The sequence below is a fragment of the Ovis aries genome, chromosome 1 (genome assembly GCF_016772045.2).
Source record: "Ovis aries strain OAR_USU_Benz2616 breed Rambouillet chromosome 1, ARS-UI_Ramb_v3.0, whole genome shotgun sequence".
NCBI lineage: Eukaryota > Metazoa > Chordata > Mammalia > Artiodactyla > Bovidae > Ovis > Ovis aries.
The window spans coordinates 218,247,902-218,273,003 of record NC_056054.1 but is presented as its reverse complement, the minus strand read 5'-3'; the positions used below and the strand labels follow the sequence as shown (position 1 = coordinate 218,273,003).

Here is a 25,102-nt window from a genome sequence, read left to right as displayed (position 1 = left end):
TAACAGGAGCCTGTGATTTCCCCTTTTCTCATTTCTTTTAACAAGAGACTGTGATCCTTCTTTTCTTACCCTTTTAAAAAGCAAAATTCTGATGAATATTTGCAGTACCTTGGGAATTTGAATTTTCTACGTGGAGTTTATTTGACAAATATTCTTATTAATGGCTTGCACGTGGAAGAAGGGTTCCAGAGTTTAAACAACTGTTTTTAAATTCAATTCACAACCTGATACTGAAAAACTAATGTACAGCCTAGTAAGAGTAATTAAACGCAGGGTAAAAACTGGTAATCCCTGTCACCTCAGCACTCTTTGTATTACAAGTCATTCGGTTTTCCATTAGTTTTCCCATTGAGATTGTTGATTTTTCTAAATGCCAGAGACCATGTTTTGCGGTCTTTCATATACTTCCTGTTTGACACCTAGTATAGACTCACAGCTATCCCTCAATTAATAAATTACGAAAAATGATTCCGACAAAAATAAATAATCAGAAAATTTCTCAGAGACAAGACGAAATCAAGAAAGAACCAGCCTCATTTTTTTCCCTTATAAACCTAACGGTTGTGGGACTTCCCCCCCCCCAACCCCCCCACCATAAACATGGTTCTTACCGAGTCGAAATAATTTACTAAGAGAGCAAACAAAATCTGGTTGTAAAACAAATCTCGAGAAAAAAAAAGAATAAATTCAAGTTTACAATGTTCTTTAAAATAAAGTCGTGAGCAAATTTCCCATGGTCCTGACACAACTTTTAACAAGGAAAAAAAAAAAAGCTGAAGTTTTGGGTTTCCTTAGATTTTTTGATGTCCGCGAGTAGCATGAAAGAACTCACCCTAACATATCAGCACGTACCGTTTGTACGTCTTTTTAAATCACGGAGATAACCTTTCCGTCACTGTGGTTGACCGCGTGCTCAGTCCTGTCTCTTTCCTACCCCATGGACTGTATGTAGCCGGCCAAGCTTCCCTCACTGTACAAAAATCTGCATAGAATGCAAATAATTGTATTAAATGTTTTCTAGTCTACAGGCCCACTCTCCAGTATCCCGTGGGTGGAGGAGCCCGGTAGGCTGCAGTCCATAAGTCGCCAAGAGTCTGACAGGACTGAGCGACTTCACTTTCACTTTTCACTTTCACGCACTGGAGAAGGAAATGGCAACACACTTCAGTGTTCTTGCCTGGAGAATTCCAGGGACGGGGGAGCCTGGTGGGCTGCTGTCTATGGGGTCGCACAGGGTCGGACACGACTGAAGCGACTTAGCAGCAACAGCAGCAGTAGTCCACAAGCAGAACCTTTTCCGGTATAAAGCCCACCTTTCCTCAAGCGCATGCCCAGTGTGCCCTACTGCTTTGCGCCGCTTTCTTGCATCTCAGACTTCTATCACCAGGTAAGGGTATCCTGGATACTGGGCTCCAGTTGGCTGATGCAAACAAGACTCATAGTTTCCCAAGAGCTTTCCGGCAGTACCTAAAATAAAAAGGGGTGATCAGTCTCAGCTACAAAATTCCCATGGCCGAGAGCCGGAGTACACAAGATAGCTATTCCCACTCGTGGGCCTCAAGGAAGTGGAGGATAATGGGAGAAGACGAGCAACTAACTATAAACCCCAGCATACAATGCACAATTTGGCTCCTGGAAAGCAGCCCGCAGGGCAGCGCGGCTCAGCCTCCGCGCAAAACGCAGGCCGAGCGCGAGATGCTGACTATCTAGAATGCTCAAGGTGAGGACAACAGGCTTGGTTCCGTAAGAGAGCCCTTAGTCTCCTAGCCAAGACTCTCCCTGTTTCCGGGTGTTCCCGGTGTGCGAAGTAGCGGGGTCTCTATGTACCAGCCTGCTACTCTCAGGCTGCTGTTGGACCTCCAGGGTCTTAGAGCCTACTGCGTACACGCGGATCGCCCGGAGCCGGATGTGACGTCATCGTGGAGGAAGCAGGGAAAAGGCGGAGCGTGGCGTGGTGACGTCCTTCCAAGATGGCGGAGAGCGACTGAAGAAACTGTGTTCCCCCTCGGGTTTCTATAGGTGAGTTCTATTTTTGCCCCCAGGCTGCTATTCCCGCTCTCTCCAGACCTTGGGGCATTGGAGGGCAGGCTCCGTGGAGTTCGCATTCAGGCCGGAGTGAAGGTGTTAGGGTGGAAAGCTAGGGCGAGGCAGCCCCGATGTTGGCCTTGGCCACAACCTCTGCCGTGGGAATTGGGGGAGTGGGAGCCGGGCTAAGGGCAGGAAGGCGGAAGTCGGGAGAGACCGGCTTTTACTGTCACTTTCCCTTGCGGCCTCCAGTAGACCGGGGTGGTGGTAGGGAGGAGCGTGGCCTCCTCGGGGCGGGTGACCAGATCTTTGAAAACTTTTGGCCCTTGTGCTGGTTCTCCGCCCCCTCCGGCACCCGCCTTTCATTTAAGCTACTGTATGCTCTGCGGAAGGTAACGGGTTTCGGCAATTTGAGAGCAGTTTTACACTTAGTCGAAAGGCAGAGAGGCAGTTGATAAAATTTTAACGAATTCCTACCATGTCCTTTGACCATTTGTCCCAAGGAATCATTTCTTAGTGGTTTATTAATTTTTTTTGTTGTTTTTTCGTAATTTACATGTGCCCACTGAGCTTGAAACTGAAGGTTCAACTGATGATCAGTTCACTTCAGTTCAGTCGCTCAGTCGTGTCCGACTCTGTGATGTAGAAGTGTGAAATTTTGCGGTGCTTTTTTTTGTTTCACTTTGTGGAAATGTTTTCACACATCGTCATTTGTTGACGTGTCCAAAGGTTTGTGTTAGTTGACCAAGATGAAATAAAAACTAGGAAGGATTTTTGTCCCTTCGGCATTTTTATCCGTATTTGCTTGGTAAGAATTTTCTGGGGACGTAAAATGAGAACAGGCTTTGTTCTTGTTTGGATTCTATGTCTCTTTATTCACCAATGGCTTGGGAGAAAAGTTTGATGAAAATTTAGTGGTGCTGATTTACTCTCTCTCTTGTTTTTTTAGAACAAGGATAGAATTCGATTCCGATATCAAAATGCAGTATTCGCACCACTGTGAGCACCTTTTAGAGAGACTGAACAAACAACGGGAAGCAGGTTTTCTTTGTGACTGCACCATAGTCATTGGGGAATTCCAGTTTAAAGCTCACAGGAATGTGCTTGCCTCGTTTAGTGAATATTTTGGTGCAATCTACAGGAGCACTTCTGAGAACAATGTCTTTCTTGATCAGAGTCAGGTGAAGGCTGATGGATTTCAGAAACTGTTGGAGTTTATATACACAGGAACTTTAAATCTTGACAGGTAAGGTACCTATGTTATTTCTTTCCACTTACAAAAGCTGGTCAATAGTCTTGAGCTAAAGCAGATTAGTATTTTTTCCATTCAGTCCCTGAACTCTCAGTCTTCAAATACTGATGTGCCCAGTGTTGTTTTTAATAAAGAGGTCAATATCACTGGTTTGCAGTAAACAGACTACATTTCATAAGCACAAAAAGTAGAGATGTTCATAGAACTACAGCATGTTTTTTGACAGATTTGACTTATCTACTGAAACAAGGTATGTATTTTGAGGAATGGAAACTTAAAGATCGAAATAGAAATATGAATTTTCATTTAATTCCAGTTTCCCCTTGCTTTTTGGTCTTTAGGTTCCCTCTGGTCTTCTCTCTTACTCTTCATCCTCTACCTCATAAGATGTTTGGGTGGGAGATATAGGTGGAGAAAGAAGAAAAAGTCTGTTCTTTAATAGTGCCCTCTTTTCTAGCCGTAAATAGCAACATGCAGGACCTCTTCCTGATTTTGATTCAGAAAAATACAACGTTTAAGTTGGCTAGAATGCTTCTCTGAGATGTTGAATGCTGTCACTGCACTGACAAGAAGTAGGTTCTGAAGAACATTTTGTAACTCAGGCATTTTGTCTTTCATTTTCGATGAACTGTGTAGTTAGATTAATACTAATTAATATGTTTACTGGTTGTTGTAGAGAAAGGCGATGGGGATAAAAGGAAAGGGAAACCCATCAAATTACTCTCGCCTTCTTTTCTCCAGCTTTTTTGAAAGTGTAAACATGAATAGGTCACCATCTGACATAGCACAGCTATGAACTTTAGAATTAGATCTTGCCTGTCAGTCACTATGTCTCTTGGATCAATATACATCCTCCCTAGGCCTCAGTTTCTCCATCTGAAAAAATGAGATGATAATAACTACATGGGTTGTTAACTGTGAAAATTTAGGATTTACTGTCTCCCAGTGAACATTAGTTTCCTTCCTTTATTTCTTCTTTTCTATCCTACTCTCCAAATCCTTTGAATCCACATTTATTGGAGAAAAATTAAGGAAAAAAACAAAAAAGGAAACATCTGAAATTCTGCCACACATGGATAATCACTCTTAACACTTTGATAAATATTCTTACATTGTTTTCCAGACGATCTCTATAGATACATATGTGTTCACATTAAACAAAATCCTTCCCTTTTTTTACATTGCAGCTTATCATGAAAATATATTTCTCTGAAAAGCTGGAATCAGGATTTTCCTTAATCCTATTAAAAAGGAATCATTCATGCTGTTTGGGATTACTTTTAAATTTTGATGTAATGGAATTTTTATGTCACTTCTGTATAAGTTGCTTAAAGGAACAGCAGTGTCACAGATATATGTCACATGATATTAACTTTACTGAATATTTGGCTATAGAAGCGTCTTTGATCTAGAAGTTTAGAATGTGTAATATAAAATAAACAATCACAAAACCAGTGAATTTTGGTTGATCTTTAATTTAGTGATTACCTTTTCTCAGTTAACTTTGCCAGAAAATCTTGAATTGATTTGAACACACTGAAGGGCAGCTTACTTTGAGCTTTCATGCAGAGGACCAGTGTGAAGAAGAGCCAGATGTTTGGTTCAGTCTTTTTTGATATACATCTTTCCTGGAGAGCTGGGGAGTTAATTGTTTGAGCCCAGCTACAAATGTAAGAGAAGATATAGACCAAAAATAGAAAGTCTGTACAACTTATTAAGAAAACAGAATAATAAAGAATTAAGAGGACTCAGGAGCTAGTTTCCTTGCTCAAATCTTAGTTTTAATGCTCTGTGATCTTAGATGAGTTACTTTGAACCTCTGATCCTTTGTATGTAAAATAGTTACTCATATAAAGCAGTTAGCCATATATCTGGCATAGGTAATAAATGATTTTCAGTGACTGTTCAAAAGATGAAATCAAGTTTGCAAACACTTTTAACTTCATGCTAATAAACAAAAACAAATCAGTTATTGACATGAACAAATGCTAATTGATTTTTTTAACTGTAACTGAGCTTATAGGCTATCAATGAAATAGGTAAATAATTTGTATGAATTACAGTTTCAGTTCTGAACAGTTCGTGTGTGATTCAGTACAAGTTTGTAGTGGTCTTAAAGGTTATCTCACCTAGTTTGTGGTTCATTTACTAAGAACAATTGTAATTTGAGACCTTGGTATATTAAGTGATAGAATAAATTTGGGTTTCATTCTAATAGTGTCTCTCACTTTTTGTAATTTAATAATAGAATGTGTAACAAAATCAATTAAAATGCTTAAGAAACAATGTTTTTACAGACTAAGTGGTATATACATGCAAAGAAATTCATATGGAAGACTAATAAGATTGTATTTATTTTGGGGGCATTCATACTGTACCTTTGCACACAGAGAGTTAACTTGATTACAGAGATCATCCCTTATTTGTTCCAAAATTATAGCCAAAGGCCATAAGAATAGAGTAAGTAATGTATTCTTAGCTAAGGAAGTCATTTTGCAAACATATAATTGTCCAAAAGTTTGTAGTATATTTAGGAATTTGGGATGGATTTTCCCAGAATAAAATGTTCACTAAAACTGGTGATTAGGTTTCCAGACTAGTCTATAAATCTACTTAATGTTTTCTGAAAAAAATTTCTTTCTGGGGAAAAGGACAAATAGGAGGGTTACTTGAGGGTGTATATATGTGTGTGTGTGTGTGTGTGTGTGTGTGTGTGTTAAGTATATATTCATTCTCAAATAATTAAATGGGCATGTTTTTGGTATTAATACCAACTCAGCTTTCTGACTTTACAACTAGGAAAATTGAAGCCCCCAAAGATGCTGACTTACCCTAATTAAGTCAGCTGGTAGCACAGAGCCATTGTTAATGTAAGTGAACAGCCAGCCTTCCCCTGCATTGTAAACTTCTGGTGGGCAGAGTCTATTTGATATGTCTTAATATCCCTCTGAGTACCACACATGGTAGGTGCTCAATAAATATTGATTTGAATGTTGAACATTCAAATTGAACATTAAATTTTTCTACATAACTCTAATATGACAAATTTTCCAGCTAGTTTATGCTGAATATCAAACACAAAAAAGGTGGGAATGTTTCTAGAGAGAGCTTAGTGCATTCTAAAACCTTGTTCCTTCAGCTGTGATCCATGGGCCAGCAGCATTGGCATCACCAGGGAGTGTGTTAGAAATGCACATGCTTGGGCCCCAAAACAGACCTACTGAATCTGAATCTACATTTAACAAATGCCTGGGTAATTCAAGTACACAGGAAGTTTCAAGAAATACTGTTCAGGTTCCTCATAGGGGAGCAGAGGAAGATAATAGTTGTAAGACTCTTCTAATTACAAATAAAGAAAAGTTGGTTGCTATCTGAAGAGGCCTCAGGATAAATGGGAGGAGGCAGTAGGTTGCCAACAACTATTTTTGTGTTCCAAGTGTTTTTTTAACAAGTAGAGATATTAACATTTTTGTTTTTCCATGGCTGTACATATGAATGATCCATTATCTTTTATCTTTTTAAGTTCTGTAAAACTGAAGTTTTTTCCTAAACATTCTGAGTGAATAAATTTTAAAAATTTGTTCTGTTAATCATTTTTCATCATTCTACTTCATTAGATGTTTAAAAGACAGAAATATCTGTGTAGTTGTGTTTCAGAAACGTTTTTTCTTTGATCAGAATATTGTCATTTAGCCTTGTTTCCTTACAGTTGGAATGTTAAAGAAATCCATCAGGCTGCTGACTATCTCAAAGTGGAAGAGGTGGTCACTAAATGTAAAATAAAGATGGAAGATTTTGCTTTTATTGCTAATCCCTCTTCTACAGAGATATCTAGTATTACTGGAAACATTGAGTTGAATCAACAGACTTGTCTCCTGACTCTGCGAGATTATAACAGTCGGGAGAAATCAGAAGTGTCTACAGATTTAGTTCAGGCAAATCCTAAGCAAGGAGCTTTAACAAAGAAGTCATCTCAAACTAAAAAGAAGAAGAAGGCCTTCAACTCCCAGAAAACAGGGCAGAATAAAACAGTGCAATATCCCAGTGACATTTTAGAGAATGCGTCTGTTGAATTATTTCTCGATGCAAATAAGTTGTCCACACCTATAATAGAACAAGTTGCACAAAGAAGTAATTCAGAACTTGAGTTGACATCTGTTGTGGAAAATACTTTCCCAGCACAAGATATTGTGCAGACTGTTACAGTGAAACGGAAACGTGGAAAATCACAGCCAAACTGTGCTCTGAAAGAACACTCTATGTCTAATATAGCCAGTGTCAAGAACTCTTATGAACTGGAAAGCTCTGGAGAAGAGCTGGATCAGAGGTATTCCAAGGCCAAACCAATGTGTAACACATGTGGGAAAGTGTTTTCAGAAGCCAGCAGCTTGAGAAGGCACATGAGAATACATAAAGGAGTCAAACCTTATGTCTGCCACTTGTGTGGAAAGGCATTTACCCAGTGTAACCAGCTGAAAACTCATGTAAGAACTCATACAGGTAAGACTGTGGGAAGTACAGTTTTTATATTGTGACTGAAATGTTTATATAGACATTAATATATACTGTTGACTATTTATGTCCAAAATTTAGTATACACTTAGATTCATAAAAATATTGAGCATGTTAGACTTGAAAATACCTTCGTAATTGTGACCAAATATTTAATGGCTCTTTGTTTTGTTGTAATTGATACTCTGAAGTCCCAGTGTGTGAACTCTAAACCATTTTTCCTCACAGTTAAAATAAGCGTAAATTAAGTTCTAGCTTGCTGACTGTTTAACAGACAATATATTAAAACTGATAAAGAGAAAAAGTAATTACAACTCAGGCTGATTATCAGATTTTGCCAACATATCTCACTACCTACTTCCTTAGACTTTGTCAACTTCTGAACATAAATTGTATGTACATTGCTTCCTCAACCTTTATTGGTATGCTAGATTTGTACTTTTTAGAAGCATTATATATTTCTCTTATCACCTTTCACTTAGGAAATAAGAAACACTAATTTCTTTTAACTCTATTGGTGTTTTCAATAATCAGTCTGGAAGAAGATCCTATATGCTTTTTTACTTCTAGCAGTTAATATTTTCTGAATACTGAAACTAATACTGTTGAACTCTTTTGAAAGCTTGTATGAATTAAGCAACTAAAACAATATTTCCTTCTAAATACAAATTTTATTTACTTTTCTTTTAGGTGAGAAGCCATACAAATGTGAATTATGTGATAAAGGATTTGCTCAGAAATGCCAGCTAGTCTTCCATAGTCGCATGCATCATGGTGAGGAAAAACCCTATAAATGTGATGTATGCAATTTACAATTTGCAACTTCTAGCAATCTCAAGATTCATGCAAGGTAAAAATAAAAGCAAAAAAAGACATTTGATCTTTAAGTCTGTCATTCACTGTAGCATTAAATAGACTATTATATGAGAATTCAGGACAGTAGAGTTCTAATTGTGGTACTGTCACACAATATTATTAGCACAGTGAAGGAACCAGAAGGAAGCCATAATGCCTGGAGGGGAATAAGTAAGGGAGGGAAATAAGGTCTGAATGGTGTTACGGTGTTCGGAAGGTGAAGGTTTTGTAGGCCATTATGAAACTTTTATGTTTAAGAATGAGAAATAAGTGATGTGAACTTATGTGCATTTAAGATCACTGTGGATGCTTTGTTAGCAAAAGATTGTAAGATTGCAAGAGTAAAAGCAAAGTTACCAGTTAGGAAGCTATAGATAAAACCCGAGAGAGGGATGATGGTTCAGGTCAGAAAGGTAGTAGTGGGAGAGACAAGTGGTAGTCAGATTCTGCATGTGCTTTAAAGGTATAGCAAACAGAATTCTCAGCACATTTGGATGTGGGGTATAAAAAAGAGTAGAATTAAAAACGATACGCAGGTTTTGAGCTTGATCATATGAAAAGATGGAATTACCATTAACTGAAATGGGAATTTGTGAATAGAGCAGTTTAAGTTTCGGTGTGGGAGTTTAGGAGTAGAGTTCTGATCATGTTAAATTTGAGATGACTTAGATACATGAATGGAAATGTGTAAGAGGTGGTTCAGTCTGGAAGTCAGGGGACTGGTTTGAGCTGAAGACATAAATTTGGTGGAGAAGGAAATGGCAACCCACTCCAGTATTCTTGCTTGGAAAATTCCAGGATCAGAGGAGCCTGGTGGGCTGCCATCTATAGGGTTGCACAGAGTCAGACACTACTGAAGCGACTTAGCAGCAGCATAAATTTGGAGTCATTGGCATGTAGGTAGTATTTAAAGTCATAATGTTAGAGATGAGGTCACCAGGAGAATGAAGATGGACAGAAAAGACATCAAAAGATGGAGCCATGAGGCACACTAACTTTGAGTTCTGAGAGATAGCCAAGCTGAACCAGCTGAAGTGACTAGGAAGGAACAGCAAAAATAGAGGCAAACCAGAATGGTGGGCAATCTTAGAATCCAGGTGGAGGAAGTGATTTCAGAAGGGAGCCGTCATTGTGTCAAATTCTGTTGACAGGGAGATTAGGACTGAGAATTGACTGTTGGATTCGGCAAAGTAAAAGGTTAGCAGTGGTTTTGACAAAAGCAGTGTTAGCAGAGACTAGTGGGGAAGAAATGAAAGTAGAACTCTTGGAGACTCAGGATCTTACCAAAAGGAGAGCAGAAAAATAGAGGAACAGGTAGGGTCGGGTTTTTTTTTTTTTTAAGATGGGAGATGTATCAGTATATTTGTATTTTATAATCCAAAGTGGGGAGGGAATTGATACAGGATGGAAGAAATTTCAGGAGTGAACCTGGAGTAGGCAAGGGGGATAGTGTCTTACGTGTACAAATAGGAAGAACTACTATTCTGAAGAAAAGCAAACTCTGTAGATGCCTATAGGTGGAGGTTTGTGATGTAGAAATTTTTTTCTGATTGCTAAGATTTTTCTTAGCAAAACAAGAAGCAAGGACATCAGCTAAGAGTGAGGATGGGTGCTAAAGGTTTAAGGAAAGGGAATGGACAAGCAAAAATCATTGCCTGTAGTATGGTGGGCATACTTGACTACCACATATAGCTGATGGGAAAACTTTGAACTGATCTCAGAACTAATGTTTTCATAACAACTGAAACATTTATTCTTGACATTATACATCGAAACTGTTGATTTTATTTTTAAATTTATTTTAAAACTTTTTATTTTGTATTGGAATATAGCCAATAAACAATGTTGTGATAGTTTCAGGTGAACAGGGAAGGGACTCAGCCATACATATGCATATATCCATTCTCCCCTAAACTCCCTTCCCATCCAGGCTACCACATAACATTGAGCAGAGTTCCATGCTCTATGCAGTAGGTCCTTTTTGTTTATCCATTTTCAGTGTAGCAGTGTGTACGTGCCCATCCCAAACTCCTTACCTATTTCTTCCCATCCTTCCCCTCAACCCCCCTCCCGCACAACCATAATTTCTTTCTCTAAGTATGTTGAGCCTCTTTCTGTTCATATGTATCATTTCTTTTTAGATCCCACATATAAGGGATTTCATATATTTCTCCTTCTCTGACTGACTTCAGTCTGTGTAACAGTGTCTAGGTCCAATCTTGTTGCTGCAAAAGGCGTTTCATTCTGTTTGATCGCTGAGTAATATTCTGTTGTATAAAAGTATCACGTCTTTATCCATTCCCCTGTAGATGGACATTTAGGTTGCTTTCATGTCTCAGCTGTTGTAAACAGTGCTGCAGTGAACATTGGGGTGCATGTATCCTTTTGGATCTTGTTTTTCTCTGGGTGTATGACCAGGAGTGGCATGCAGGGGCATGGTAGCTCTGTCTTTAGTTTTTTAAGGAGCCTCCATACTGTTCTTCCTAGTGGCTGTACCAGTTTACATTGCCAACAGTGCAGGAGGGTTCCCTTTTCTCCACAGCCTCTCTTCAGCGTTTCTTTATGGATTTTTTGATAATAAGACATTCTGGCTGGTGTGATGTGATATGTTGTAGTTCTTTTCTTTTTATGTCATAGTTTTGATTTCCGTTTCTCTAATAATAGTGATATTGAACATCTTTTCACGTACTTCTTGGCCATCTGTGTATCTGCTTTGGAGAAATGTCTATTTAGGTCTTCTGCCCATTTGTTGATTGGGTGGTTTTGATGCTGTTAAGCAAGACTAATCCCTTGTTGGTCACATCGTTTGCAAACATTTTCTCCCAATCTGTGGGTGGTCTTTTTTGTTCTGTTTATTGTTTCCTTTGCTATGCCAAAGATTTTACATTTAAGTAGGTCCCATTTGTTTATTTTTGTGCTTATTTCCATTATTCTGGGAGGCAGATCGAAAAAGATATTGCTGAGATTTATGTCAGAGTGTTCTGCCTGTGTTTTTCTCTAGGAATTTTATAGTGTCTGGTCTCACATTTAGGTCTTTAATCCATTTCATTTTTTTAATGTAGCTGTTCAGTTTTCCAGCACCATTTGTTGAAGAGACTGTCTTTCCAATATTGTATAGTCTTGCCGCCTTTGTCACAGATTAATTGATCATAGGTGTGTGGCTTTATTTCTGGGGAAAACTTGATTTAAAATACATTTTCTAGATCTGTTCAGATGAAATGAAAATGCTGCATGAAAAATTGTACAGAAAAGTTTGCTATGTAGCATGATCTTCAGATTGTTTTATTTGCCATCATATATCTCTATAATTATTTACTAATAGGAAGCATAGTGGAGAGAAGCCATATGTCTGTGATAGGTGTGGACAGCGATTTGCCCAAGCCAGCACATTGACCTACCATGTTCGAAGGCATACAGGAGAAAAGCCTTATGTGTGTGATACCTGTGGGAAGGCATTTGCTGTCTCTAGTTCTCTTATCACTCATTCTCGGAAACATACAGGTAAGAATGTGACACAGGGATTGCCTAAAATAAGGACAGTTGTAAATGAAAGAAAAAGGGAAATTGAGCCTTTACAAAAAGTAGGTTACAGGCTTTTGTGTTTGTGCTTCTTAAAGCTTTTTATGTTTCTGATTTTCACATAAATATTAGGTGTAAAAACAGACATATTTACTAGAATAATAAACAGTGGGTGAAATTTTTTTTATCATGTAACTTATGTACATGAAAATTAGGTAATTTTGACAGTATGTAAGTTTGAGTTAAGACATTTTTTATGGCGTTAGAAAAACTCCTTAGCCTCTTGAAGCTTCATTTCCCGGGAATAAAGCTGTAAAGTTAAGGGGTTGGGATGAGTTTCAATAGAACATCAATTTAGTAACTTCTTAGGACTTTTTCTACAAAACATTCTAAGATTTGTAAATTAAATAAATACTTAAAACCCAAAGTATCAATTTTGAAGCAAAATCTGTTGTTCAAAGATTTTCACTTTTTTAATAGGGTAATTTTTAATAGATCTTCCTAAGTGACTTTAATTCCCCTTTAATAATCTTGTAGATAACAAGAATTAAAATATGGATTGATGAATTTTCATGTTTTTAATTTTATAAAAGTCAGACTTCTTGCCCATTTTTAGTCTACTGGAAGGATATTTGGAGAAAGTTTTATTATATGAAAAAGTATCAGGTTATATGAACAGTGTAAAATAATTACTAATGTTCATTTCAGTTGGATCACACTGAAAATACCTCTAAATACAATATAAAGAGGTCTTAATTAAAATAATACTTTAGAACAGCTTACTATAGATTATTGTAATTGATAAATATTATATTGGTATAGTACACCACTTCGCTATCTTTTATTTTCCATCTAGGTGAAAAACCATACATATGTGGTATTTGTGGGAAAAGTTTTATTTCCTCAGGAGAGCTCAACAAACACTTTCGGTCCCATACAGGTCTGTGTTTAGGGAGAACGTATTATTTTTTGTTCTCTCTAATTTCTTTTTATGTAAACATTGACTTTAAACCATTATGGACTATATGGTATCTAGTCATACTCTAGCTATAGCTATATTTTAATGTATGAGTATCAGCTTTTATTTGTTTGTTTTTTTATTGTTTGGAGTATGGATTAAATTGGGTTGAGAATTATGTAGATTCTAAGACATATTCCAGGTAATCAGTAGTTTTTAAATGATTTGGATCAAATTGCACAGATATGCCAAAAAATGAAAAGGGATGGGTAATACTAAGATAATATCAGATTTTCTTAGGAAACAATATTCAGTGTGCAAGTTTTAGGGATATATTCTAACAATGACAGGTTATTCTAAAAGGTAGTATACAGATAGTATGAAGAACATATTAAATGTTCAGGGTTTTTTAAAACAAAGGAAAAGACCACTTTGAAAATGTACTGTTCTTTCTAAAAGTTATTCCTCATAATAGAAAGCGTTTTCTAATTTATAAGCTACCTGAGAGTGGAAACCATAATTGTGCGTTTTCCCCCCTCAGCTACATCTCTCAGCCAGAGTCTGGCATATTATTGGCACTCACTAAATGTCTGATAGAGTTTTAATTTTTTAGTTTGAGGTTTCTGTCAGTGACAATGCTTGATTTTTCCTTGAAATAGGGAAGCTTTGCATAAAGGAAAGGAGTGCCTATGTATGGAAGCTTTTATTTTGCTATGTTAGAGCCAAGAGATTAAAATGGTAATTTGAAAGAAATTAAAATAATGTAATAATGTTAGCACTGTGTTCATGAACGTTGGTATTTTTGCCTTAGCAGTTTCTGAAATACTGAGCTTTGATTTTTTAACTTATTTTTCAGGAGAAAGACCATTTATCTGCGAATTATGTGGAAATTCTTACACAGATATTAAAAATTTAAAGAAGCACAAAACAAAAGTACATTCTGGTAAATGCTTGTGTTTTTTAAAAATTTGGAGCTCTCATTTGCTATTCCTTAAAATGTTGAGATACACATTCTAACAGTTTAAATTAGATATATATTTTTTAAAACAAGGTGTACCCATATGAGGAAGGTAGCTTTGTAATGTGCAGGTGAGTTCCCTCTTTCCATATTGACCTTGTAGTAAACATTGCTTTAAAATATTTTCTCCTTTAAAAACCTGATGTATGAACAATTTCAAGAATGAAAGAATACATAAACAACTGTTTATCACTCTTTCCCATACTAGAGTCTGGGTTATCTGGGGTTTATTGTAGTTATGCAGAGAAAGGAGCACCATGAACACTAGTCCAAAAATTGTATGAGAGGAAATAGGGAAACAGATATCCCCAAATTGTCATAATATGTGAAATGGAAAACCATACCACAGAATTTTTAGTCTGTTGCTTAAAAATGAAACCTTAAAAAAGTTTCAACATGCTTACCATTCTTTCATGCCTAGAAACAAAATTAATCTTCCTCACTGTGTAGAGATGATAGTAAGTTTTTGGTAGTAAACATCATAAAGATTAAGGTAGTAACATCTGAAAACTTTAGTGAGTCATAAATTCAACGAGCATTTATTAAGTACCTCTAAAGTACACGTATCCATGCAGGTACTAGGAAAGTGTAGTCCTAGTCCTCAAAGAGCTTACAGTCTAGTGTGGGAAACCAGGAATCTAAATAAATAACTATGATTACAAGACAAAATGTAGGATATGGTAAAGACATAAGAGTACTGAAGAAGAGATTAAGTCCTTCTGACATGAGTATTGGGAAAGCTTAATCCTAGAGAACCTGAAACATGGAGGATGGAAAAGGGAAAGGAAATGTTCATCCAGGCAGAGAGAACATTGTGAAGAGAGTCACTGCAACAAGAAACTGCAGGTTGTATTCTTGACTGGTTGAACTGAAGAGTAGTTTGGCAAAAATAGAGTTATAAGTTTATAAAAGTATGCAAGTTTGTCTAATGAGGGTAGTGAGATTGAAATCATGTTAGTACTTTTGGAGTGACAAGAGCATGGGAAAGCTAGTGGAAAATTTGAAGAGAAAAGTGTGTCTTTAGTCAGCCACATAATTAATCCCTTGAGTTGTGCAGAATTTCTTCTGAAAATAAATTAAAGTACTATACTTCTGAACTTGAACTCACAGAATGATATGAATTACTCACTAATACATTCAGTGAATTAAAGAGTACTTATCTGTGTAGCACTGTGAAGTACTTGAAAGTAGAGAAGTATAATTAGACATTTGCTCTAAGGAATATATCATCTGTTGAGCATTCAAGGCATACCTAAGTAGGATGTTACATAGCAGTAAGATAGATAGCTAGGTGTCCCAAGGTGGTATATGAAGTATTGACAAATGAGTGATTAAGAAACAGCTTACCCTGGTCTAGAGCGATTAAGTCCATTTTTGTAATGGAGTTGATGTGTGAACCTAGTCTTGAGGCCCATGATGGATTTGTGCAGGTAATGAGACGGGCAGATCAGCAGAAGAGAAACAGTGTGACTAAAGGTGGGGTTAGAATGGGAATGGTAAGTAGATGAGTCTTCCTCAGGGTTTTTGTTTTGTTTTGAAAGATAGTGAATTTTTTCCCTTCTTCAGGTGCAGATAAAATTCTAGATTCCAGTATAGAGGACCATCCCTTGAGTGAACAAGACTCCATGCAAAAAAGTCCTCTGTCAGAAACTCTGGACGTGAAACCTTCTGATGTGACTTTGCCACTGACTCTCCCATTGGGGGCTGAGGACCACCACCTGCTGCTGCCTGTCACAGACAGCCAGTCCCCTGCGCCAGACGCGTTGCTGAGGCCGGCCGTGAATGGGTATTCAGAGCCACAGTTGATTTTTTTACAACAGCTATATTGACTTTGTGAGGAATATGGAATTGCTAAGACGTCTCTGGTAGTAAACATAAACATCGCTGGTAAGGTGCATATATTCATATTAAATTGACCATTCATTTGAGTTGTGACCATTATTTTCATTCACTGAAGTAAAAGCACCTGGTGCTGCATCATAGCTGCAGTGCTTGTTTTGATGTTTGGCTTTCATGTCTAGGTTATCCACACAGCTTTTAAAGGAATGAATTATACTGCAGTAGCACTAATTGGGGTGAATAAGTATAACTTTGTTTCAGAGCTGCCTTAATTCCATTTCTATTTTTCATTTCAGAATTGCCTTTCATTTACTGAAGTGAAATCTATCAGTTTATGATTGAGTTTTGACCTGTGGAATATGTTTTTCTTCTCAAAATTTAAACAAAATCCATAATAGTATCAGCCCATGACAGTGCTGTTAGCAAGCTCCATAGACCAGTATATAAACTATGAAACTCGCTCAGTCGTGTCTGACTCTTTGGCGAATTCTCCAGGGCAGAATACTGGGATGGGTAGCCTTTCCCTTCTCCAGGGGATTTTCCCAACCCAAGGATTGAACCCAGGTCTCCCACATTGCAGGCGGATTCTTTACCAGCTGAGCCACAAGGGAAGACTTTCACATATAAACTGTGAGGGGGGAAATTCATATTTCTACTATAAAAATTGAGGTACTGAGTAAGAATTGTGCTATTTCTCTATTAATATAGTCCACTGAAGGTAACTTTTCTAATGAAACAAAAAGTGCTTCTCTTAAAAACTAGAAAACTAGATATAAATTTTATTGTGTAGAACTCAGAATTCTGGAGAAAACCAGTGGTCAGTACTTTTTTGATTTGAGTTATCTGAGACTACATTTTCAAAATGAATTTTAGATAGATATTTGGTGTTTTTATCTTATTAAAAGCAGTTTCAAATTTGATGTAGATTGTTTTAATAAGTTTCTAGATTATTGGAGATGAGGGAAATATACTGAGTTTTGAAAATTTTTGATAAGCTTCTCTTATACTTCTTATGCACTTTTAAAAAAATGAAATCCTAAAGAATTTTCTAAATAGAAACTTAGTGCATAGTATAAAACATTTGACTTCTGAATTTGGTACTTATATTCATAAATAGTTAAAAGATTAACTTCAATTATAAGTAGACATTTGAGTTATCAGAAAGCCAGTTTATTAAACATTTTATATTTGAGTTTTTTATAAGTTTCAAGTTTGAAATTTTTATAGATTAAACCATAACAGTTGGTGGTGGCTGTAGTTTCACATTAGTCCTTTTCCTTCTTAATGAACTTAGAAAATTCAAATTTATTCTGATACTTACTACCACTTGGCTTTTTTTATTTCCCCACGTATTGATTTAATCTCACTGCCTAGTCTTTGGACATTAAATTTTTAGTTCCACAAAGTCTGTTCTTATACTACTGATCAAACACCATTGTGACATTATTTCCTATTTCTCCCATGCATTAGTTATGGCTCATTTGTTTTCTGCTTTTAAACTACACCTGTAATAAAATTAATGTGTTTTCTATTGGTATTGATTTCTTTAATTGTGTTTTCTCTGGGGTCCTAGTCATAGGAACCAACCAGAAGACTTAATAAAACCAAATTCTTATAAACTGTACAGATCACCATTTCATAGCACACTCAGCATTTTCACAATAAATTGCCACCAGTGGGATTGACTTAGAGTTTGAAATACTGCCTTTGTACAATGTACGTCAAACTTAGTATTTAACTTATCTAAGAAATCTAATTATTCATATGTATTAATTTAATATACAGGATTTAAATACAATTTATAAAGTTATAAAAATGTTCAACTAATCTATTCTGGCTTAAATTCAATAGGAATTTATTGGAATGTGAAGAAATTAAAGAAAATTAAGACTCAGCCTTTTTAAGAAGTCTGCTGAAATGGAGAGGTTATATTTAATTCACATCTTCATTAATCCAAGCATCTAATGAACAAAATTTCTTTTTAAAAACTGCTACAGTGATGTCATAATTGTGTAAGGGTAGTAGTTACCAGATTTCCTCTAACATGATGATAATTAGTATTTTGTCTTTACATAAATTAGCCTTTACATTTATTATTTTTCAGATTAAAGGATTGGAGTGGCTAAGGTTGATTTATTGTGTTTTTCTTCATCACATTGTCTGCTTCTTAGCTAAAATAATTTTATTTTAAATTGCCATGGCATGACGCTCTTCCAGAACGACTTGTAAAGAAAGTTTGAAGACTGAGTTTTTGTCCTGTCATTCTTCTAATGTTGTATTACTATCCTATGCATATGTTTTAGTTGTATCTGCTATCATTGTAACACTCATAATTATCAGTTAAGTTCATCTTTAAATATATTTGTTACAGTGCAGTGTTTCGGGAAAGGTCTATTATAAATTATGTAAGTATTCCTATGTTTTTTGAAAGTCTTTTTAGAATGCTGAAGATCTTACTAAGAAATTATTTTCTAAATTAATTTTGTTTTGTATTAGATAATTCCTTCTGTATTGTTAGATTTTAGGCTTTTAAAAAAGAAACCATAGATTATATATAAAGGATTTTTTGCTGGTATGTTTTATGTTTCATTTCATAGAATGATTTTGATTTTAGAAAAGTGTTTTATCTTTTTCCAAAAGAAAAGGTCCTGTCAGTTGTTGCAACAGTAGTTTGTCACTTTTCTGTATGTTTCATGTCTACAGAAATTGTACAAATGATAGTTGAAATGTGCTTATATAAAGATAGTTAATCTACATGTACTCATTTAAATATCCTAGTACGATAGCTCTAACATTTGATACACATCAAAAACATTTTTAGAATAGTTGTGTCCAAGACCCACCACACCTTGGGCCCTCTGAATCAGTCTCCAGAACATGCTAGAAAAGCTCCATGGGTGGTCTTAATGCGTACCAAACATAGAAAACGATTATCCTAAACATTTCCGGGTGTTCTTTCTTTCGGCTCTTGATATGTGGTATGTAGGCAGTATCGTTTTTTGATTTTTTTTTTTTTGGCTGCACCCTACAACTTGTGGGATCTTAGTTCTGTGACTAAGGATTGAACCTGGGCCTTTGACAGTGAAAGTGTGGAGTCCTAACTACTGGACTCTAGGGAAGTTCCTGTATTGTCTCTTGATAAATGAAGCTCTTAATATGACTTTCCACTTTTTACTCAGATTTTGAGTCTTTGGAATTTGGCTAGAAATACCACCAAATAAATTGTATTTTAATGCCATTTCTGTAAATTCTATATTTTTACTCATTATTTATGAACATTATTGATAGTTATCAGAGCATTTCTTGAGACAGTGATATAATTTACTTACCTGGCCTCTGCAACACCCACCCCACTTCATTCAGCAGAGATGTGATGTATTTGCTTAAGGGATTTGGATAATGACCATGTAAACATAGTCATTCAGAAATAGGGTATTTATTTTCAAGAAGTATATACTGAAATAAACACCATGGATATGAATCAAGAATTTGAATTAAAATATCTGGCTATTACTTGAAATGCTAGAAGATTATTGAAATCAGAATACATAAGGCCATAAAGATGAACAAAATGATTTCCTCTTTTAAGTTTACAGTCAAATGGGAAAGACAGGCCTGAATGCCAAGTGTTATAACAGAGGAAGGCAGGAAAGGAAATGTCAAGCAGTCAATAGAAATTGAATGGACAGAGAAAGAGCTGTTGCTTTCCTGGATAGGCAGGCAAGAGGAGATGGCTATTGGGAGGGATTTGTTCACAGCTAACTGAGGTAGGGGAATGGAGAGAAAATCTGAAAGGTATTGGCAGAGATCAGTCATCAAAGACACATCTAGGATTATACCCCTACCACCTTGAAAGAGTCCTCTGCCTTTCACTTGTGGTGGAAGAATGGGATTAGATAGCCAGGTTTACACTCCAGGATTTCACACCCTCAACTACAGTTGAATGCTAAAGGGCAGGGAGTAGACAGCCACGTTTGTAACATGCTTGTGATTCCATGCTTGTGATCACACATTATAGAACACCTTACCAGGAAGAAAACAGTTCTTAGCCCAAACAAGCTACTTCAGACACTTGGTTTATGTGTACATAAAAAAGATCATTTAGATCTGGTCCATAGTGAAGCAAGCCAGAAATCTAAAGGAAATAGTGAAGAAGCAGAGAAAGCTGATCTAGAGAACAAAGCAAGGGGATGAAGTAAGTTTGCAGAACCAAGCGACCACGACCCTGTGAGAAACCAAAGTGGCCTGGGACTTTACAGTCCCCACCCCCACTCGAGGTGGCGTAGCTATGCTTCATTTCCTTGTGCCTTGAATGCTCATGATTTTTGCCTATTAAATCCTTATAGTAAATCCCCCCTTTCTTTTTTTGGCTATGCTGCGCACCCTGTGGGATCTTAGTTCCCCAGCCGCAGATTGAACCTGCAAATTCCCTAAATCCCCCTTTTCTTAAGCAGCCTTGAGCCAGTTTCTCTTCCTGCATCCCCAACTTAGTAACGTAAGTTTTGCTCCTTAGTGATTGAGTAGATGGTGACGCTGTTAACTATGATAGGGAGATAAGATGGAGGTTTATGGAAGAGAAGACTTTTTATCTGCTGAATTTGATTGGTGGTGAGACATCTATATGAAAATGTCTAGCAGAGGTTGGCAATGGGGACTGAAACCCAGTTGAGGTTAAAGCTAGAGATATAGATCTTGCAGCATAAGGCTAATAATTATTTTGACAGAAATGATTTAGGCAACCCTGAGAGATGGTATAGAAGAACAAAAGATAAGGACAGAATCATGGGGGAAAATACATTCTTAAGAATAAGCAAAAGACGGAACAGGAGATGGAAATTGACAACAGGAAGAAAACGAGGGTGGTGCAGATTTCATGAAGACAGAAGTGGCTTTGTACCGATCGCATAGTACAGAGAAATAGGATTCCAGTCAAAGACAAAATTGGGTTGGCTAACTGGAGCATGATGATCCTTTGAGAAAGGCAGCTGCAGTAATAATCGTGGGTAGAAGCCAGGTGGATACAGCTTGAGTAGATGTAAGGATTTTTCAGACTACTTAGTTTGAAAAACAGAGTGAGTACAGCAGTCATTTTATGAAATATCTGAAAAGTATAAACCACTTTCTTTTGCTTTCAAACTTGAAACATTGATAAGTGATGAGCATAATAGAGTCTGCAGCACTGTAACAGAAGTCTGGATTTGCATTGGATCTTAAAGGACGACTGCTAAGAAGGAAATGGAAGAAAATGTTTGACATGTATATGGTTGCAAATCTACTCATTACAATTCAGATGTGCAGAAGAAGTAGAGTTTTCCTACAGAATTTAACATGTTCGTCCCCTTGAGCTCCCACCCAGTGGGAAGTCTGGAAAAAAATTAAAAACCTAGTCTGATATAAAGACAATTTATATCTTAAGGGAGTACTGAAACATTTTAAAACTTGTTGTCTTATCTCTACCCTTTGTCTTCTCTCTAAAATGGTGTCCACCTATGTGGAGGACAAGAGGCTTATATAACCGAGGGGCATGAGGGAAAACGTTGTTCTTTCTTTTCCGTTTTCTGGACATGCTGCTGGCCTCTGATGCAGTAGGCAGCAGCTTATAAAATATGTGATCAGGTTTTTTTCCTAGCCTGCTCAGAGCCCAGTACTTCTTGGTTGACCTGGCTTCACTTTAGTTCTCTTGGATGTTAAAAAAGAGAGCCCTGAGACTTCTGCATAAATGCCTCAAACAGTCTTGTTTCAAGGTTGCACGTTAGTACATGGCACCCCACTGCAGGCTCCAGATAGGCCTACTGTCTTCACATTCACCTATTTGCTTCCCACTCAGCTACCTTGTGAGTCTCCCCTTGGGAGAATATTGGAACTTGTGGGTCCACTCCATAGCACAGAGGAACAGAAAGTAGCCTGGGAAAGTAAACTGCATCACAAAGGTTTACTTTGATATGACTGTGTCCTAGCCTGGGAGAATCTCTTTCAGAATCCTATTGACACCCCTAAAGTACAGTAAAGTGAAGTCGCTCAGTCATGTCCGACTCTTTGCAACCCCATGGACTGTGGCCTACCCGGCTCTAAGGAGCCTCTCAGTCCATGGGATTTTCCAGGCAAGAGTACTGGAGTAGGTTGCCATTTCCTTCTCCAGTTGACACCCCTACTACCCAGCATATTATGGAATATTTCAAAACAAAAGCTGAATGGATTACTGCTACATTAAACAACATGAATGAATTGCACTAATGTACAAAAGTAGTCGGATACAAAGAACATACATATGATTCCATTTATATAAAATTCTAAAACATACAAAACTGTGGTGGTAGACATCATGATGGTGGTTGTCTGTTGGGGAAGATGGTTGGAGGCAGTTCTGACATTTACTCTTTATCTGTATCATGGTTAACACAGATGGGTTAGCTTTGTGATAATTCATTTAACTGTTAGATACTTCCATTTAAAAGAAGTATATATTTTAAAAAAAATTAATTTGAAGAATGAGAAAACCAGAGTGTTGGTTTTTAAACTTCAGTGAGATTAAAGATGACTTGGATTGTAAAAATGCAGGTTCCCCAGACTGTTTGGAAATTCTGATTCCATAGTCCTGACTCTTAAAAATCTATTTTTAACAGTTCCCCCATTTGATTCTCATTCTCCATACTTTTTAAAAAATGCTGATTTAGCATCTTCAGTTTAAACTATACACTGGACAGATGTTCGAGCATAAGAAGTCTGTCATACTGTTACACAAGTCTGAGTTTATTGGCTGTCTTAATTGCTAAGAATAGCATTTCCTCATCAGCTTAATGTTTTCCAAATGTAATGACAATTGTTAAAAATGTTTTTATTTTTTTATTTTTTTGGATTCAATCATCTTTATTAACCTATCAATGTTACATTTTATACATAATAGCTAGTCTTCTCAAAGGGATCTACTTTAGTACATCGTGTTAATAATAAAAAGCCAAGTAAGAGGGCTGAACTTCAACCTAGCATTTTAATATCCTCTGGTCAAGGCAAGCTAGAAAATCAGTCACTTTGCACACATGTAAGAGTAGTGTTCCAAAATAAGTACGAAGCTGCTATACTTTTAAGCAGGGGAGGAAAAAAACTTCCATTTTGGTCTTTTTTCTTCCAGCAAATTATACTTTCAATTAACAGCAATAATGGTATCATAAAAAAATGCTCTGCTTTTTAAATTCCTGAACTTCAATACAAATTAAAATAGTAGTATTGGAGTCTTTTGGGAGGCAAACAGCTAGCAGCTACGTTCATCAGTGTAACTGAGCCTCTTTATCGATAACCTGGTCCAGGTTGGGTATAGCCCTGACCAAAGGGAGGACGGCTACATGCATATGGGTTAGACCCACTTGAAAGAGAGGTCATGGTACTTCCAGGAGGTGGAGTGAAACCTGGTCTTGGCTGGTAGGCCCCGGATTGGCTTGGAGCCATTCCCGGTTGTGAGGCAGGGGCCACAGTGTAATTAGTGGGCTGAGAAGTTTGGGTAGTGTAAGTTTGTGGAGGGTAACTGCTCGCCTGATACTGCTGTGGAGGTTGAGCAGTTAGTTGCTGAGGCTGACCAGAAAAGGCAGGTGCCGGTGCCTGGGAAGTTGATTGCTGGCCATATCCTGGGAACTGCTGAGGTTGCTGGGGTCCAGTCTGCTGACTATAGCCTGAATACTGAATACCGTACTGCTGTGGCGCCTGAGGGGGCGCCCGTGGCTGCTGAGTGCCATAGCTGGGCTGCAGCGAGTACTGATGGTACATCTGACCTTCACTCTGACCTGCTTGAGTCTGAGCTCCTGTATATGGTGGCTGCTGTGGCTGAACTCCTGGTGGGTGAGCTGCGGAGGAGGAGGAAGCAATGCTGTCGGGAGTTCCTGACCGGTCTTCTGCAGGAGCACTGGGAGGCCCTGAAACCTGATCATGTGTTAAACCAAACGCTGACATGACATTTTTATTGATTTCATCTTGGTTTTTTAAAGGATCAAAAGCTGACATACTTGCTGCCATAACCTGAGTAGACTGTTTACCAGAAGAATCAGCAGCAGCAGGCTTTTCTTCCCTACCATCCACAGTATCGTTTTCAGGAATGCTGGAAGACGGGCCTGGTTCTCCAGGTGGTTCCAAGCTGTCCAGTAAGCGATTCACTTTATTTCGAAGTTCTATCAGTTCTCGACGAAGATATTTCACCTGACTTGATTCAAGGGGTCTTGGTTGGCCATTAACAAATAATGTCAGTTTCAGTATTCTACTACACTGAATTGCAAAGGAAAGGTCAGAACTATCAAAAATTGTTATAAGATCTCCATCTTCATCTTTATATTTAATTGTAACTTCATCATTACTCAGAAGTTTTCCTCTGAAGACTCGCTGCATCATTAGCACTAATTCATCATAAGTAATATCTTCATTATGAATGGGAATTCGTTGAATACCCTCCCCAAGCTGAGCTTTGATGATTAGTTTCCCACTCAGATCCAACTGCCCATTCATGGTGGACTCCAGGATGTTCTATGTATGTAACTCTAGAGAAAGACTGGCATTCTGGAACAGGCAAAACCAACACATGGTGGTAGAAAGCAGACAAGTGGTTGCCTGGAGCCGTTAAGGGTGAAGTAAGGTTTAACTGGGGCAGAGTCTTATTTTTTCTTATAGCATGGTTTTCTTACACATTGAATTCTGTGGCTTTTCAGATTTGATCAAAAAAATTTTATTTCCTATTGCATTTTTAACAATATAGAAACCTGACTTTCCTCTGACATGCAACTTTTTTTTAGATAACAGTTATTTAGTTCTAGCTATATTTAGCATGTAATGTAAAAGTGTCAAAGAATTGATGTGTTTGAACTATGGTGTTGAAGAAGACTCTCAAGTCCCTTGGACTGCAAGGAGATCCAACCAGTCCATCCGAAAGGAAATCAGTCCTGAATATTCATTGGAAGGACTGATGCTGAAACTCCAACACTTTGGCCACCTGATGCAAAGAACTGACATTTGAAAAGACCCTGATGCTGGGAACGATTGAAGGTGGGAGGAGAAGGGGACGACAGAGGATGAGATGGTAGGATGGCATCACCAACTCAATGGACATGAGTTTGAGTAAACTCCAGGAGTTGGTGATGGACAGGGA

The 25,102-nt window shown here is 37.4% G+C and overlaps 2 protein-coding genes and 1 long non-coding RNA gene across 7 annotated transcripts; 1 reads left to right on the top strand and 2 right to left on the bottom strand.

The window, feature by feature from the left end:
- Nucleotides 1-116: 116 nt before the first annotated feature.
- LOC132657246 (uncharacterized) lies at nt 117-1,910 on the bottom strand. Its single transcript, XR_009595111.1, has 2 exons — nt 1,828-1,910; nt 117-1,467 (listed from the first exon to the last, which is right to left on the bottom strand). It is a non-coding gene; the product is annotated as an uncharacterized LOC132657246 (long non-coding RNA).
- A 46-nt stretch (nt 1,911-1,956) lies between these two features.
- MYNN (myoneurin) lies at nt 1,957-19,216 on the top strand. 5 transcript variants are annotated; one of them, XR_001022604.4, is made up of 9 exons: nt 1,957-2,019; nt 2,975-3,271; nt 6,987-7,777; nt 8,480-8,639; nt 11,967-12,145; nt 13,020-13,103; nt 13,978-14,064; nt 15,706-16,026; nt 17,830-19,216. XR_001022604.4 is itself a non-coding variant. In XM_042234732.1 (8 exons), the coding sequence occupies exons 3-8, from the start codon at nt 7,063-7,065 to the stop codon at nt 15,966-15,968; spliced, it is 1,488 nt and encodes a 495-aa protein (XP_042090666.1). In that variant the 5' UTR covers nt 1,957-2,019; nt 3,201-3,271; nt 6,987-7,062; the 3' UTR covers nt 15,969-19,216. The 5 variants fall into 5 exon arrangements, 3 of the variants coding, with proteins under 3 accessions (XP_042090666.1, XP_004003228.2, XP_011955094.2); XR_009595106.1 differs by lacking the exon at nt 13,020-13,103; XM_042234732.1 differs by having other exon boundaries at nt 3,201-3,271; nt 15,706-19,216.
- LOC106990437 (protein TFG-like) lies at nt 18,943-24,600 on the bottom strand. Its single transcript, XM_060394032.1, has one exon. It carries the CDS (start codon nt 24,463-24,465, stop codon nt 23,263-23,265), a length of 1,203 nt encoding a protein of 400 aa, XP_060250015.1. The 5' UTR covers nt 24,466-24,600; the 3' UTR covers nt 18,943-23,262.
- Nucleotides 24,601-25,102: the final 502 nt, after the last annotated feature.

Coding starts and splice junctions, on each gene's coding strand:
- MYNN (XM_004003179.5), top strand. CDS start 3,006: ATGCAGTATTCGCACCACTGTGAGCACCTTTTAGAGAGACTGAACAAA. Junction 3,272..6,986: donor GGAACTTTAAATCTTGACAG/GTAAGGTACCTA, acceptor GTTTCCTTACAG/TTGGAATGTTAAAGAAATCC. Junction 13,104..13,977: donor ACACTTTCGGTCCCATACAG/GTCTGTGTTTAG, acceptor CTTATTTTTCAG/GAGAAAGACCATTTATCTGC.
- LOC106990437 (XM_060394032.1), bottom strand. CDS start 24,465: ATGAATGGGCAGTTGGATCTGAGTGGGAAACTAATCATCAAAGCTCAG.